General features: G+C 36.0%; 2 protein-coding genes across 2 annotated transcripts; one reads left to right on the forward strand and one right to left on the reverse strand.

Annotated features, from left to right (window-relative positions):
- Positions 1 to 5671: 5671 nt before the first annotated feature.
- Positions 5672 to 9626, reverse strand: 4e-bp (4E-BP protein). Its single transcript, NM_001083634.1, is given in 3 exon segments — positions 5672 to 5706; positions 6936 to 7100; positions 9485 to 9626. Coding segments are annotated over 3 exon segments (342 nt in total).
- Positions 9627 to 9897: 271 nt separating this feature from the next.
- Positions 9898 to 13404, forward strand: LOC100893867 (leucine-rich repeat-containing protein 20). Its single transcript, XM_003728231.3, has 4 exons — positions 9898 to 10445; positions 11515 to 11658; positions 11946 to 12113; positions 12629 to 13404. The coding sequence occupies exons 1-4, from the start codon at positions 10361 to 10363 to the stop codon at positions 12790 to 12792; spliced, it is 561 nt and encodes a 186-aa protein (XP_003728279.1). The 5' UTR covers positions 9898 to 10360; the 3' UTR covers positions 12793 to 13404.
- The last annotated feature ends 1346 nt before the right edge of the window (positions 13405 to 14750 follow it).

Raw genomic sequence — 14750 nt, forward strand, 5'->3', positions numbered from 1 at the left:
TTTGGAAGCAAGGGAGGCAACCAAAATACCTTCAAAATTCAAGATTCCACTTGCAAATAATATAGCTTCTTTATGTTCTTTTGTATATTTCCTTACATCCTGATGATGGTGTGATATTTCCTTAGTAGTAAATCATACCTCAGTGTTGTACTAAACATTTATCTGTACTTTTCGGCTGAAAAAAGTTTTATAGATATGGCCTCCTAGGCATTGTACATATTGGATGTATTCTTTAACACAGTTCTTCTTTAAGCTTGTTCATCTCAATTTAACTTACAGAATAAAGGCATCTTGTCTTCTTTTTTCACTAAAGATGTGTAGTTGTCTCTCTTTTGCTATGGTGTTTAATGTTATTGGACTTGGATATATATTGGAGATGATACATGAGAAAGAAAAGGGGAGAAAATAGAAGAAACTATGAGAGAGAGAGAGAGAGAGAGAGAGAGAGAGAGAGAGAGAGAGAGAGAGAGAGAGAGAGACAGAGAGACAGAGAGACAGAGAGAGACAGAGAGACAGAGAGAGACAGAGAGAAAGAGAGTGGGTGATTCATGAGACAAGGGAGGAAGAAGGGGAAGAGATAGGATGACACAGAGAGGAGAGGAGGGAGGAGTGACAGATATAAAGGGAAGGGGAGGAGGTGGCAAAGTTGGTTGGGAGAAGAGAGGAAAAGGGAATATTTGAAAGAGAGAGAGAGAGAGATGATAGAGAGGAAGTGTAAAGAATGATAAACCAATTACCTTTTTTGTTTTTATCTGTAATAAAATCAATTTTCAGTAACTTATTTGTGAAACTAATAATAACGTACAAATACTGCACACATGTACTTTAGCCCTATTGGGCAAAATAAACTTCAAACCATTTGCTAAATGTCTACTAGTATATTTGTTTGCCTAGGGCAAGTATGGGAATGTGTTTGTACATGATGTAACACCATACAACATCAACAACAAACAAAAGATCTAAACAGAGAATAGATATTTTGCATAAAGGTTTCTGGGTTATCCGATCGGTGACAAACAAGTACACAACTGTCAGGAGTGATTTATCATCAGATAAAGAAGACCTTATCAATCACAGCAGCGTATTATAAAACATAATAATGGCAGAGTACCAAGTCATATCTATTATCAAATATTCACAGGTCATTCAGAGGTCATTATTGAAGATAAGTGGTGACTTGTGAGTAAACAAGCTATACATGTACTCATCGATCTGTACACAGACAAAAGTGTACCTCGATGTCTATGTGTATAGTTTATGTATTTCTTCATGTGCTTTATGTACAGAATTATCACTATATCCTCTTTCTCGATATATATTTTTTCTTGAATATACAAGACTCTCTAACGAATGCTACTCTCTACTGTAAACAGTTATCTTGTCGAGTATATTTCTGGTAGATATTCAGGACAATACTCATACAGAATAAAGTAGGATAATAAGATCACTGTCTCATCAAGAAAGAAAAAATGTCACTTTGGGGTTTCTAGAAGTTCAACAAGAAATTGCCAATTTGTACACAAGAATAGTGATTATAAATTTAACAGTGTTGAGAGACTGAGATAGAAATAGAGATAAATAATTGAGACTGTAATGGTTATGCAAAATTAAATTGTTCTTACCGGTATTCATTTTCAAAAAATGTACTGCATTAGAAATGGACTCAGAATTGTTGGATTTTTGCCGTTTGTTTCTGCTCATGTACAGTACATGTACAACGTTTAATTTCTAGAATTGTGGATCAAAAGATATAATAAAGAACAACATTTACTAAAAGGTGACACTGAACTGCTATGAGCTTTTTTTTTTTTTTATTTGTTCATATCATTTGGCAGATTAATTTTTTTTTTAATTGGTTTGTTTGTCTCATTTGCTGCTTTCACACAAAGGAAATAGCTACCGAAGCTCCATAAAAGATAGGGCATACCGGTACACTGTTTCCCATAGAGTTGGAATATATTTATACATGTATCGTATATTCGCAGAACTTTATTCATCAATCTAAAGAGTCATAGAAAGATTGATGAATAAAGTTCTGGGAATACATGTACCTATCAAGAAAGAACAATATTTTGACAGTCATTTCATGAATAGAGGTTATGAAAAATTATTCCATTTTTATGAACAACAGTGTATATTGTATGATTATTATCATCACTAAATACATGTACATTGATCAGAATACAAATAAATGCTATCACACACCAAACCAAAAACACAAGAATCACATCCATTAAAATAAGAAATATCCACAGGTAGTCATTTTGTTTTCCTTTCTATAAGAAGGAACGCCATACGTGGCCTTTATGAGGTTCAGAAACACAAAATATCACATTGTCATTATCATAAATCTTTCCATACAGCTTATGAATGAATCCATAAAGTTCTCTTATATCAAAATAAATTACAAAGGATCTAGACGGTGGTCGATGAAAAGGGGTTGAAAAATGGTTACCCATGATGAACCTGTTTTCCCATCCCCAGTCTTAGAACCCCCTTTTATGATTCAGCATCAGAATACCCCCAAGTTTTACTTGGAAAGGAAAAAGTTACCAAATTTGTATCTTTGCAGAGTACAGAACTGGTTAAAAGGACATCATCATTTTACATCATCGTGGCCATGTTATAAAAAGTTGATACAATGTATGATATCAATCGCATCTCCAATCAACACAAATATATGCCATTAATATTCCATTGATTGGAGGACTTGCGATTGATTTTTGATCAAGTACAACTCTTCGTGAAACGAGGGCCTATACATTGTTAATAGGAAGCATTAAGTTGATAGGCTCCTTTAAGCATTCTCCTAGTAAATGTCAGATGACGAGACAATACAAATTAGAACAGAAGTAAATATTTGGAACTGTTAAATAATAAGGCAAAAAGGTAGGCTGACCAAAGAGGAATTGGCAGTAACTTAATAATCTCAGCACATTTTCTTCAAATTGGTATCAGTTGCTGTAATGTATTCACTATTTGGAATAAGACTCGATCCAGAATCATATTATTCCCCCAGTTACATCACATGAAGAAAAAAAAATGGAATTTTTGTAAGTACAGCAAAAGCCTTTGTAAAATATTATTTATCTCATTTAAATTCTCTTATGACAGAATAATTTGACCAAAATATAAAAACGCAAAGGCTTGGACCCAAAATCACATGAACGTGATACATGTTGTAGTAGTAATTAGATTAAAAAGACAATTTTGAACAGCATTCACATAGTTATTCAAAATACTACAAACCCTTGTCCCAAAATAAACAAATATTTCACTGAAAGAACTTTCTAAAGAACTCTGAAAGAACGTTACAGTATTCACACATGTATACAAGATTACGCCATCACTTCATTTTTATTTAATTTTTGTCCCCAGACATGATTTAAAATCTGATGAAGGGATGACATGAATCAGTCAGGCTTTACTTCCAGTTGCATCACAGAAATAATTTTATCTTAAAGTACATGCGTACATTGCTTAAAGTGATATTTCTAGACACTTAGAATTTTCCTGAATAAGTCAACAGTACATGGACCATGGACAAACCATATGTTTATATGCATTGTTAATGCAAAAACTTGCAAAAGTGGGAAATTGCATGTCAATTTTTTTTACCAAAGTGGAAAGATTGTCCAAGTCGACACCTCCTCTTAGGCAATAAGCGGGTTGATTTATGTTTCAGCATAATATAGATAGCACAAGTATCTCAAAAATACATGATTAGCAGTCTTTCTCTACACTGCTGCCATTTCAGTATGATCTATATCATATGACTTAACTCCCTTAAAAATGAGGAGAAAGTGCCCTATTACGTCCATCCCAATTTATTGCGTCGGAATAGAGCACCGTTTCTTCTTATGAGAAAGGGATGGTAAAGGTAGTCTTCTACACAAAACAAGACATCTTTAGTTGTACAAAAAGTCTGTTTGAGTGTAAGAAAAAGGAATGCTTCTAGAATAACCAGTTAGTAAGAAGTATTTTTGTTGCGTTAATTTCATGTTAAGATGTGTTTTTGCAGTTTGTACATACTGTATGTACATGTAAATGATGAAGCTGCGATAATCACACAAATATATATATAGTTGGGCCCGAAAGTTAACATAAACCTGGAAGTCCCATGTTTATATGTCTTAGGCCCTAATATGTCTCACAGTGATAAGTGATGTACAAACTACATGTACAGTGCATATCCAATAAAACAGAGACAAAACTTGTCCATCTTCCTGATGTGAAAAGCAGGCAGGAATGAGTGAAATTTTGTACTGCTTTTCTACCAGGTGTATGTCAACTTTCGGGCCCAACTACAAACTCAACGGGAGAATTAAAAGTGCTAGAAAGGATACCATTTCCTATGTACAATCTATTGAGGTAATATAGTTTAGCCGCAGGTTCCCTTAAGAAATCATATGCCATCCAATGAAAAAAAATGCAGTGGTGATGGAACATTTTTTATAACCTAAATTTCTCCCCATCAAAATAGACAAAATCAATATGGCCCAACTGTGGGAATCTAACAATACTGGCGAGAAGAGAAAGAATAAAATGAAAGATGGCAAAATTCAAGGTCGACGATGGGACTATCTTTTGTACGATGTCAAGGTGACATTAACAGGTAATGATCTCACAATGAAGAATACATCATCAAATGAAATACTATACTATGAGAAAGAGCTGCCTAAAGAAAGTGGGACCTCGCGATATGTCGTAACAACTCGATTACTCGATATACATTTATGTAGCACTAAAACAAAATGACCATGTCAGAGTTTGGTTTGATTGATATAAATGCAAGGATGCTCCTACGAACAAATTTCTGCACATGTATGCTCAGAGACCCGATTTCTCTTACTACACCTTAATAGGAATCTACATGCATGTATGTCCTAATGTATAATCCAGCATCTCCTCTCCCTCTAAACTATAAAATTATGAAAAAGTAAGCAATTGCGATTTGGATGTGTTACCATTTATATCTTTCATAATCACAAGTATTTTAGCTCAAATGAGCTGAAAATATCAACACTAAATTGTTGTGCCTTGTGGCTATGCTTATGAAGAAAAGCTGACAAAGTAAGGCTTACGATTACGAATGAAAAGATATTTGAAGAGAACAAGAAATGTATGACACAATTTTTGTAAAAAATGTATTGCACCTAGAATCTGTGTGGTAAATATACTTATACATTTGCATTGACAGAGAGACAAGCGGTTAGGGACTAATGACGTTTTAAACTTATCATGAGTCAACTTTATGCTGCATTACTCAAGATCAGAATCTTGCCCCTTGTTCTCTTGAAATAATATTTATGCAATATTTATTTCGGACGTCAGGACAGGAGCCTTTTCAAAAAAATTGTCAGGAAATATGTTTTGAAAACACCCACTGGACAAAACAAGGAATTCCAGGGTATGATTTGTTTGACAATACACAAGTCTCACTTTGACCTGACAAATAGGACAGGATTTCCATTTAATATTTTGATTAAATTTATATATTTTTTCTCTATCAGGAACTTATTAAGTAAACATAACAAGTAGAACTGCAGTGGTGAAATAAACAGTTCAGTATCATATGTCTTCTTTTTTTTTACCAGCAGTACACATTCCTTCTTTTTTGTCTTAACTAGCCTTCTCGAACAGTTGTTTCATTGTATGTTGGTCCTCAGTCTCAGATGTCCATTTGGAACTGATCTTCAGCAGGGTCTGGTACAGAGACAAAGAATTGAAGGGAGAGAATATGAAATGGAGAGAATATGAAGTGGATATACAGCTGTATGGTACCAGGGCATGCCTTACAAACTGTTAAAATTATACACTGTTAAAGCAGACACTTTTGCTGCTTTCCAGTTTTAAAGCCTGTATGTACTAGGGAGTCTAGGCTAGTATGTACTAGTTTGGCCATGATGGGTAAGACCTCCCTGCAAGATCACTGACAGGTGGTGTACTCATCAAATCAGCTCTCAATTAACATAAGAAAAAGGGGATCATGGGGGACCAACAGGCACCGATTAGGCATTGTTTGCTATAGCGGTCGCAGGTAGCTGTAAGTAGTGCAGTGGTGCTTTAAAACTTGTTAACAAATAACAATAGTCCATTTTTGCATCAATAAATGGCATTTAAAAAGCCTCTCTCCTATTCTTCTTAACAATTTTAGGTCAAAAATTTGATAAGGATTCTTTGGGAGAAACACAAATATGAGTTGACCAGCATGTCTTCAGAGAAGACAATTATCTATCATCTTCCGGGTGATTACTCTGCTACTGGGAAATCACACTACTTACAGTTTTATTTTTTCAATCTGATCTGTCTTTGTCTTATTCTTCTTTATTTTAAAAATAAAAATCATTTACAGACAATCATGTGATTTCCAAAGTCAAAGGTGTTGAAACAGAATCTACAGGCTACAAGTCTGATCAGTGTTATCTTTACATGCAATGATGATTGAAGTACATGTAGAAAGATCTTGAACTCTATTTTGCTTCATTGAGAAAGAATAAAGACAGACTGTATAAAAACAAAAGCTCAAATATCAAACTTCTATATAAACTTGCCAAGACAACTAAATTATGAACCGGAAACTTTCATGGGCATAACTTTCACGGTTCAGAATCGCTTCCTTTCATGCCACAAAAATACTTGAATCACAATTGATACAACACCAAATATTTGCAGCTCAATATATTTTTCCTGCATTGCAGACCGCTGTCCATAACAATTTCCTCAATTTTCTGGTTTGATTTGGTGTATTTTATATTTCAACGGATCCGGGGTAGCTCAGACCCGGGGACAACTCGGCCACGCTGCAAAAATGGTCATTTTTTTTCTTCATTTTACCCTAATCCTGACCCTAAACCTGCAAAAAAAATGATCATTTTAGCAGCAGGGCCGTGTTGTCCCCAGGTTTGAGTTAGCCCGACTCCATTTCAACATACCTGTTTTGGTGGCAGTCTTGCGCGCTCCGTTGGGTTTTTCGGCACCAGCGCCCACTTCTGGACAGGTGACGCCAGGGATTGAAGGCAGATTCTTGGGAGGGGTCTGGCTGAGCGGGGAGTTTCTCATGTTCAACAGGAAGTTTCGGTCGTAAATGATGCGTGTTCCTACATGTATAAAAGGTAAAGGTATAAACATAGGTCACAAATTTTCCAGTTAGAGATGTACAGTTAACTGAATTTTTCATACCCTTAGTCTTACAAAGGTTTGAAATTTGTTAAGTATGTGAAAATTTGATTTGTCCTAATTTATGTTTTTGAGACTGTGACGTATAAAAGCTTATATCTCAAAGTTTTCAACAAAGATTTGGACCCTTTAATAATAATAGTTTGAGATGAAAGCTTCAATAATATGTCACATTCTTAAGAAACATAAATTGGGACACGATTTAACTCAGAAGGGCTTTTTCTTTTTGGAGGACCATAAAATAATATGGTAACCATAATATTAATATATTTTTATCCTCACTGATAGACAACAGGCAGTCGTAGTTGATGGATCCAAATCAACATGGAGGGATGTAACATCTGGAGTCCCCCAGGGATCCGTCATCGGCCCTACCCTCTTCCTGTTGTATATCAACGATATCCAAGACAACATCCAGTCCACAATGCGTCTCTTCGCAGATGACAGCACCGTCTATCGTGAGATTCGATGCCCTGAGGACCATCAAATCCTAAAGGACGATCTCCAACAGCTGTCCAGGTGGTCTTCAAACTGGATGATGGACTTCAACGTGAAAAAGTGCGCTATCCTCACCATCACACGGAAGCGTACTCCCAGCATCCGAGAATACCACCTGTCAAATGGACTGATTCCGAGAGTGAAAGAGTACAAGTACCTTGGAGTAATGGTTGCTGCTGATCTCCGTTGGAACAAGCACTGCCAAACCATCCGGCATAAAGCAAGCCGTACCCTAGGTCTTCTTCGCAGGACTCTCTCACCCTGTACCAGGGATGTAAAGTCCAGGGCCTACACAGCCTTAGTGCGCCCCCAATTGGAGTATGCCTCGGAGGCTTGGAACCCACACAGCGTCACAGTCACAAAAATGCTAGAGCAAGTACAAAGAACAGCGGCTCGCTTTGTGTACCGTGACTACAGATACACCACATCACCATCAGCTCTTGTGGCAGCTCTAGGGTGGGACACGCTTCACACACGTCGAATCCTCGACCAATGCACCCTTCTCTACAAGATCCATCACCGACTTGTCTCCATACCTGCACCAACTATTGTTATCCCTGCTACATACTTCGGAAGACATGACCACAACCTGAAGTATGTAATTCCTGTTGCAACTATCGACTCCTTCAAGTTCTCATACTACCCAAGAGCAATAAGGATCTGGAACCATCTGCCAGGCTCAGCAGTCAATGCAACAGGAATAACCAACTTCAAGGAGGCTGCTCTACCCTCCATCAGAATGATGCAGCCCCCCGTTGGTTCTCACATCATATAAGCTTACTAGCTTGGTTTTTACTTGCACTGGACTTAGCATATTTTACTGTAAATTGACAAGTGCTTTGTCCACACACCATTCCAGCAATTCATGACACTCCTTGTAGTCACTTGCCTCACCTACCATCCCAGTATAGCTTCCTGAGTGAGCTGCCAAAGGGATTACCCAACCAAGTACCAAGTACCAAGCAGTAGGGGTGCTGGTCCTAGAAAATAAGGATCGTTCACAGACGATCCTTATTAAAATAACTGATTTTGCGATGATGCTCCATGATGCATTTCTCATTGACGCAGCACAGAGACTTTCACGTTATGATTATGAACAATAAATCCTCAGGAAGACGGACAAACCGTAAAAATAGACGGCGTACTAGGGTTATATAACGCGGAATCCGGAATTATTTTGCATTGCCAGCACACGGAATGGGAACCCTTCATCCGCAGAAAAAAATGTCAGCTAAAAAAAAAAATTACGACGCAATTTGTCTTTTTTTACGAGGATATTCCCATTTAAACTTTATGCGGACGATCCTCATTCTCGGACCAGTTCCCTAGCTAGGCCCTAGTACAAAGTAGTAGTAGCCAAGGGAGAAGGCACTATTTTTGTACATGACAAATGAAATGGAAGAGTTATCCGAAACTATGTCACAATCCACTGACCAAACTGCCAATATAAATTTACTTAGATCTAGACACGTCTAGATCTAGACATTATTTTTGGCATGGCATTAAAACCGATTTTTTTTTTTTTTTTTTTTTTTTTTTTTTTTTTTTTTTTTTTTTTTAAACTTCCGTTTTCCTGCTTTCAAGTTTCATAAATGATACAAATGAGGATTGGATTGCTCTTTTATTAGTTTTAACTTAATTCCCAATATACCAGACGGTTATTATTGTCTAGACTCTAGACTAGACCTAGTTTACTACAGAGGTATAATTTATAAACATTGTTCGATAACATGACGACGACGGCGCCAGCAGCGCGACAGCGGAGAGAGCGCCCCGTATGTAAACATGCGGGACCTTGCATACGCACCTCCAGGGGTGGTTGAAAACAGAGTGCCTCCTGGTGTTGTGCTGTAATCGTGGGGAAGCTGCGATGGGTCGTTAACGGTTACTCTTTTCGACGGAATATCCCGACCTGCGCTGAGTTGACGACTTGCTGCAGGGGCTGACATTTTGCTTGATTTTTTGGAGATTACGGGACAGCTAAAGTTGCAAAGGAAGGGAAGGCTTTTGAGGTTCGTTTGAAGGTAAATATTGTGATGACGGATTTGTAGGGGAAATCCGCATCGGACGTTACAGCGAGGAGGTACTCGTGTTGCCAATTTTATGAGTGACTTAAAAAAATATATTTTTAAGTCTAATTTCAATCAATAATACTTGTTAATATAATATTTGTACAACTTAGTATATTTAAAGAAAATTATATGCTTTTATATCCATAAAACACTGGCAATAATCAATAATTCTTTTTTTCCTTTAGTATTTAATCATGTACCAAATTGATACTCAAATTTAGCCTTGCTGAAGTTACCGAAGAAATCACATCTTATGGAAATAAACATGCCATATTTTCCATAATCACGTTCAGCTGTATCGAATATGAAAATTCTGAAGCGAAAATTGATATTATTTCTAATTATATACTATTTCAATGAGACTCTAAGAAATTCAGAAAGACTGTAGTCGAGAAAAATCGTAAATTTTCAAGTTGGATTTGTTCCAATGGGTCGACGACACATGCAATCAATGCTCCTTCCTACGAAGATGATGTAAACAAAACCACGTGATTGTAGCAAGCACGCACGCACGCCTACAATAACCTTTGGAGCTAGGGTTGAAAGTTCGGACTATTATTCAAGGTTGACTTTATTCTCCGGAAAATCCGAAAACCGAGTTCTCAGCTCACATGACAGCTTTACTCAAAATGGCAGCAGAAGCTGTGACAAGAGTTGTACTAAGATGTGAGAAGGCACAAGAAGATAAACAATTAGGTGATATATTTATTTCATAATGTAAGGTTTTTCATATAGATCTTCACCTGTAAGACTGTATTGCGCGGATAGATAGCTTGTAGATGTAGTTTTAGCAGCTCGCGTCTCCGGCTCGCGTCTTTGCAGAAAAGGTACTTATTCAAAGTCAGTGGCCGAGAGCTGAGGCGCTGGTGTCCGTCCGTGTCCGATGCCTCAAGCCAACTTATGCGTAGAGATGGGCGTGGCAGCCACGCCCCTTTATTTTCCCATGCAAACTATTAATATATTAAAGGTAGATCTTCATCATCGGTATGTACAAATGATACATACATGCTTTCCCTTAAACAAGACTCTAGTATTCATTTTTGTTCAGGTAGATCTCTGGGTCTATTTTAATTGCTGTCTGATGTTGCCATTTTTACTGGGATTCCTGGGCCTGGCCCCTGAGGATAATATTTGAGGATTTTGTATCATTTTGTACCTGTGTCAAAAAAACATATTGCAATTTTTTGCATGCAGTCTATTTTTAGATTGTCCATTCACTTAATACCGTCGTACATGACGACAGAATTCATTTAGGATATAATTATGTTGGGATGATTATAATATGGAAAGAACATACAATCCTTATCCAATTTGTGAAGACTCAAAAAAATGTACCTTTTTTTTCTTCAGCATGTTAATTATCAGTTTAAGGTAAAGACCAGTATTGGAAACGCCCCAATTTCAAAAAATGAACTGGAAGCTCTTATTACCAATCATCGATTTCACAACATTTCTTTCACTACGCATTTGCATGACCATAACTGGTCTTTAGCTTTAACCAATTGCCTCCTGGAAATCAATTGTTCCTATGTTTCTGGGGAATAAAATGATGCAGTAGTCTATGTCATAATTATTCATATGAATACTATGGTTTTGACTTTTGATTTTTGTTTTTGATAAATAAAAGATTAAATGAAATTGATTATGAGCTGGCCCTGATATCTAATTTCAATGAAAGAAATACATGTAGTATAATCGGTTTCTTGTGCCCTCTTTAGTCGGTCATTTTCTGATTTAAGCTTATTTTGGCTCTTTTTTTCATCAGATTTATCAAGTTGTCTCTTAGAAGCTGTTCCGCAAGCAGTCTACCATCTCCTGAGAAACACCGAGTTGTCAACCCTTGACCTTTCCCATAATGCACTCACTATAATATCAAAGAAACTTCCTTTGAAATTCCCCAAAGTTACAGGTAAGAATGATTAGGAGCATAATATGTAAGAGACCCCGAATTGATCATTACTTTTCTTTCTATATTTTTGTTCTTTTCTTTATGTCTAATAATTCTTTTGCTGTTTGATCTCCTTGTGAATCTAAAGCGAGCTAGTCAAGGATTGTGAATGTCAAATGAACAAGGTCATTATCAAATTGATGCTTATCATTCATGTGACCTCTCTTTCTGTTTGGATGTTCATTTTACCTTTGTTCGCGTTTTTCATACTTGTATTTCCTATTTACTCCTATATATTTTCTATGTAGCTCTAAACGTTTCAGATAACAAGGTTGAGAAGTTACCCGATGAAATCAATGAGATGACTCTCCTAGAAACATTGAATGTCTCGCACAACCAGCTATCCACCTTGCCAGAGAGCTTCTATGAATTGCCAGCCCTCAGAATATTAGATTTGAGCCACAATGTAATCACAGGTAGGCCTTCACATCCTACCAATATTGTTTTGGGTCATGAAATTACCAACTATAATTGTTATAAACTTGTTCTCTGTTTGTCAGAAATTGTTGAATTGTGCCACCAGTACCCCCCCCCCCCCCCTCCTTACAATCATGAATGCATCACTGATTTACTATTCTCTTTGTATTAGAGGTAGAATTGTCATGTTTGTTAGAGTAAGAATGGTACTCCAATTTAAGAATGCACATATTGGAATCCAAATTAAAATAAAACAAATTTAACGATGTGAAAATGTAATTAATTAATGATGAAAACAGAGAAGCCAGGAAATACTATCGTCTGTATTTTACTAATTTAGTTATGCCCGACCTTAGGTCTAGAGTCAAGTTTAACCACAAAAGGGTTAAACCTCTGGCTAACTTCTGGCCATTGTACTTACTACCAATAAAGTTCCTAAATCTTCAAGAAATTGTGTTGATAAACATCATTTAACAATAATATCCTTTTGTTTATTTCCCTGTTGTCTCTGCAGATCTAGATGCAAGCAAACTGTGTGGAATGCCTGGAATCCAAGAAATCAACCTGGAGCACAATCCACTACCTGGTGATATCTGCACTCAACTATTACAACTATCTCAGGAATCTAACATAAAACTTTTAATATCAGAGCCGCCTTCCTCAGATCACATGGATTAAAGGCAATGTTTTTGTTGTTGCTTTGTTTTGTTTTTTTGGGGGGTAGGGGGATTCAGTGCCCCTCCCGCCTCCTGCTTCCTCCTTGTTAATATCAGAGCTGCCGCCATCAGATAAATTGGATTGAAGGCAATTTATTGTTTGTGCTGTGCCCCTTCCCCCACCCCTTTCCCTTTCACACTGGACATTTATCATGTTTGTCTTTCTGTATTCTATTTTTTTTTTTTTAAACCAAGATTTAAATAGGTTTCAATACAACATGGCAAGTTCTCTCGTCCCAAGGAGGTCGTTACAATGAGACTTCACTGTACATGCATGCATCTGAAACATTATACAAAAGTCACCGCTAGTGCATTGTCCTTTTCCCTGAATTATTTTATTATATGCCATGAACTTTGTGTGTGAAGAAGGTGAAATAAGAAAAATTAGGATTTTTAAAATAATTTTCTTACAAAAAAACAATTGGCTGAAAAGAAGTGAGATATACATTGCTTTACAATTTTTTTGTGAATCCATCTACTTTGAAGCATATTCTTACAATAGTCAAATACATTGAGGTCAAATTTGTTGAGGTTTCAATTTGAATCTGGGAGAGCAAACCCTTTTACTGTTTACAAAACGAATCACAGATTGGCAAGGCTTCCTCTCTCAACTAGCTATGGTACAAGTGGCATGCTGCCATCTTGTGTTTAAAATAGTACAGTCATCAGGCAACTGAGAAATAGTACATGAAACAAATTGTTGTGCTTCCAATAACTGTTCTTTCAAAAAAGGACACCTTGAAGTTTCATGGGTATAGTGATAAATATTGCCTTATAACAATAATTTGTCTTTCAATGATTTCACTGTTAGATAATTGTGAATTGAAAATTGATGTTGATTTTCTGACTCGGTAAATATTGATTCTATTTATTACATTACTGTATATCACGGTTTGTAATCTTTCTGATATATTGTCTAAATTTGAAACAGCAATGATTTTCTTTGCCTTATCTGTATTATATAATAGACAAAGATTTTTTGAGGGTTTTATATTTTTGTATTTTTACATGGAAGAGATAATATGCAATGACAACATCTGTCCATTCTTCTACTAGATGTACTTTTTGAAAATAGTGATTATAATTACGAAATTTTTAATTGTTAACTTATTATTCACATCATATTTTTCTCCACTTTTTATGATTATCCTTTTTTTTTTTGGGGGGGGGGCGGTGTATCTATGCAGTAGCCTAGGCTTGAATGTTCCTTTTTACATGTCATCCTGTCTCTTGTTATGTGCCATAAATTAAATATATGACAAACTACAAATACTGAAATTATCATTCTAAAAATAATGTTATTTACTAAGCACGATGTATTGTATCTGTTGTCAACCAATGTTTGCCCCTTTCATTTATGTGGGTATCTTTATCTGGAAATGTTTTGGAATTGTTGTATTTTGTTCAGTGAATCAAAATAATGCATATGTGTGAGCAATATTATATTTAGCAAGAAATTAACTCGTTATATAATAATTTATTCCTAATCAGCAACTTTGTGTGTGAAAAATGGAGAAGAGAAGCATTTACAATCATGACTTACACGAAATAATTAAGCTAAAATTAGAGCTGTCTCACAATCAATGTATATAATATCAAAAATACAAAATAGACCCATAGTTGTTTTAGTTGTAATTTAAGCATTGGTCATTTTATGAAGCACAACCTACTTCAACTTATACAAGGTGCTCACAGCTCATTATAATATACCTAGTAATAGTTACATGATATATGTATGTCTGTATGAAAGAATCATTGTGAATAATTGCAGAATGTGCCTTATATTTATATTTCGTCTGCTGAAAGCCAGAAAGGCTTTAACTACAATCAATCAGCATAGAGTTAACGCCATTATAGCTCTCAGCAGATAAGTTAGTTCATGTAATAGTACTTTTTGTAATATTTATATTTTGTAACAAG

The sequence above is a fragment of the Strongylocentrotus purpuratus genome, unplaced genomic scaffold (assembly GCF_000002235.5).
Source record: "Strongylocentrotus purpuratus isolate Spur 01 unplaced genomic scaffold, Spur_5.0 spur5_scaffold_10, whole genome shotgun sequence".
Lineage (NCBI taxonomy): Eukaryota > Metazoa > Echinodermata > Echinoidea > Camarodonta > Strongylocentrotidae > Strongylocentrotus > Strongylocentrotus purpuratus.

What these genes read in the sequence shown, in the direction of transcription:
- LOC100893867 (XM_003728231.3), top strand. Translation starts at nt 10,361, where the DNA reads ATGACAGCTTTACTCAAAATGGCAGCAGAAGCTGTGACAAGAGTTGTA. An exon ending in ACAAGAAGATAAACAATTAG is followed by an intron (nt 10,446 to 11,514) that starts GTGATATATTTA and finishes TTTTTTCATCAG; the next exon opens with ATTTATCAAGTTGTCTCTTA. An exon ending in GAAATTCCCCAAAGTTACAG is followed by an intron (nt 11,659 to 11,945) that starts GTAAGAATGATT and finishes TTTTCTATGTAG; the next exon opens with CTCTAAACGTTTCAGATAAC.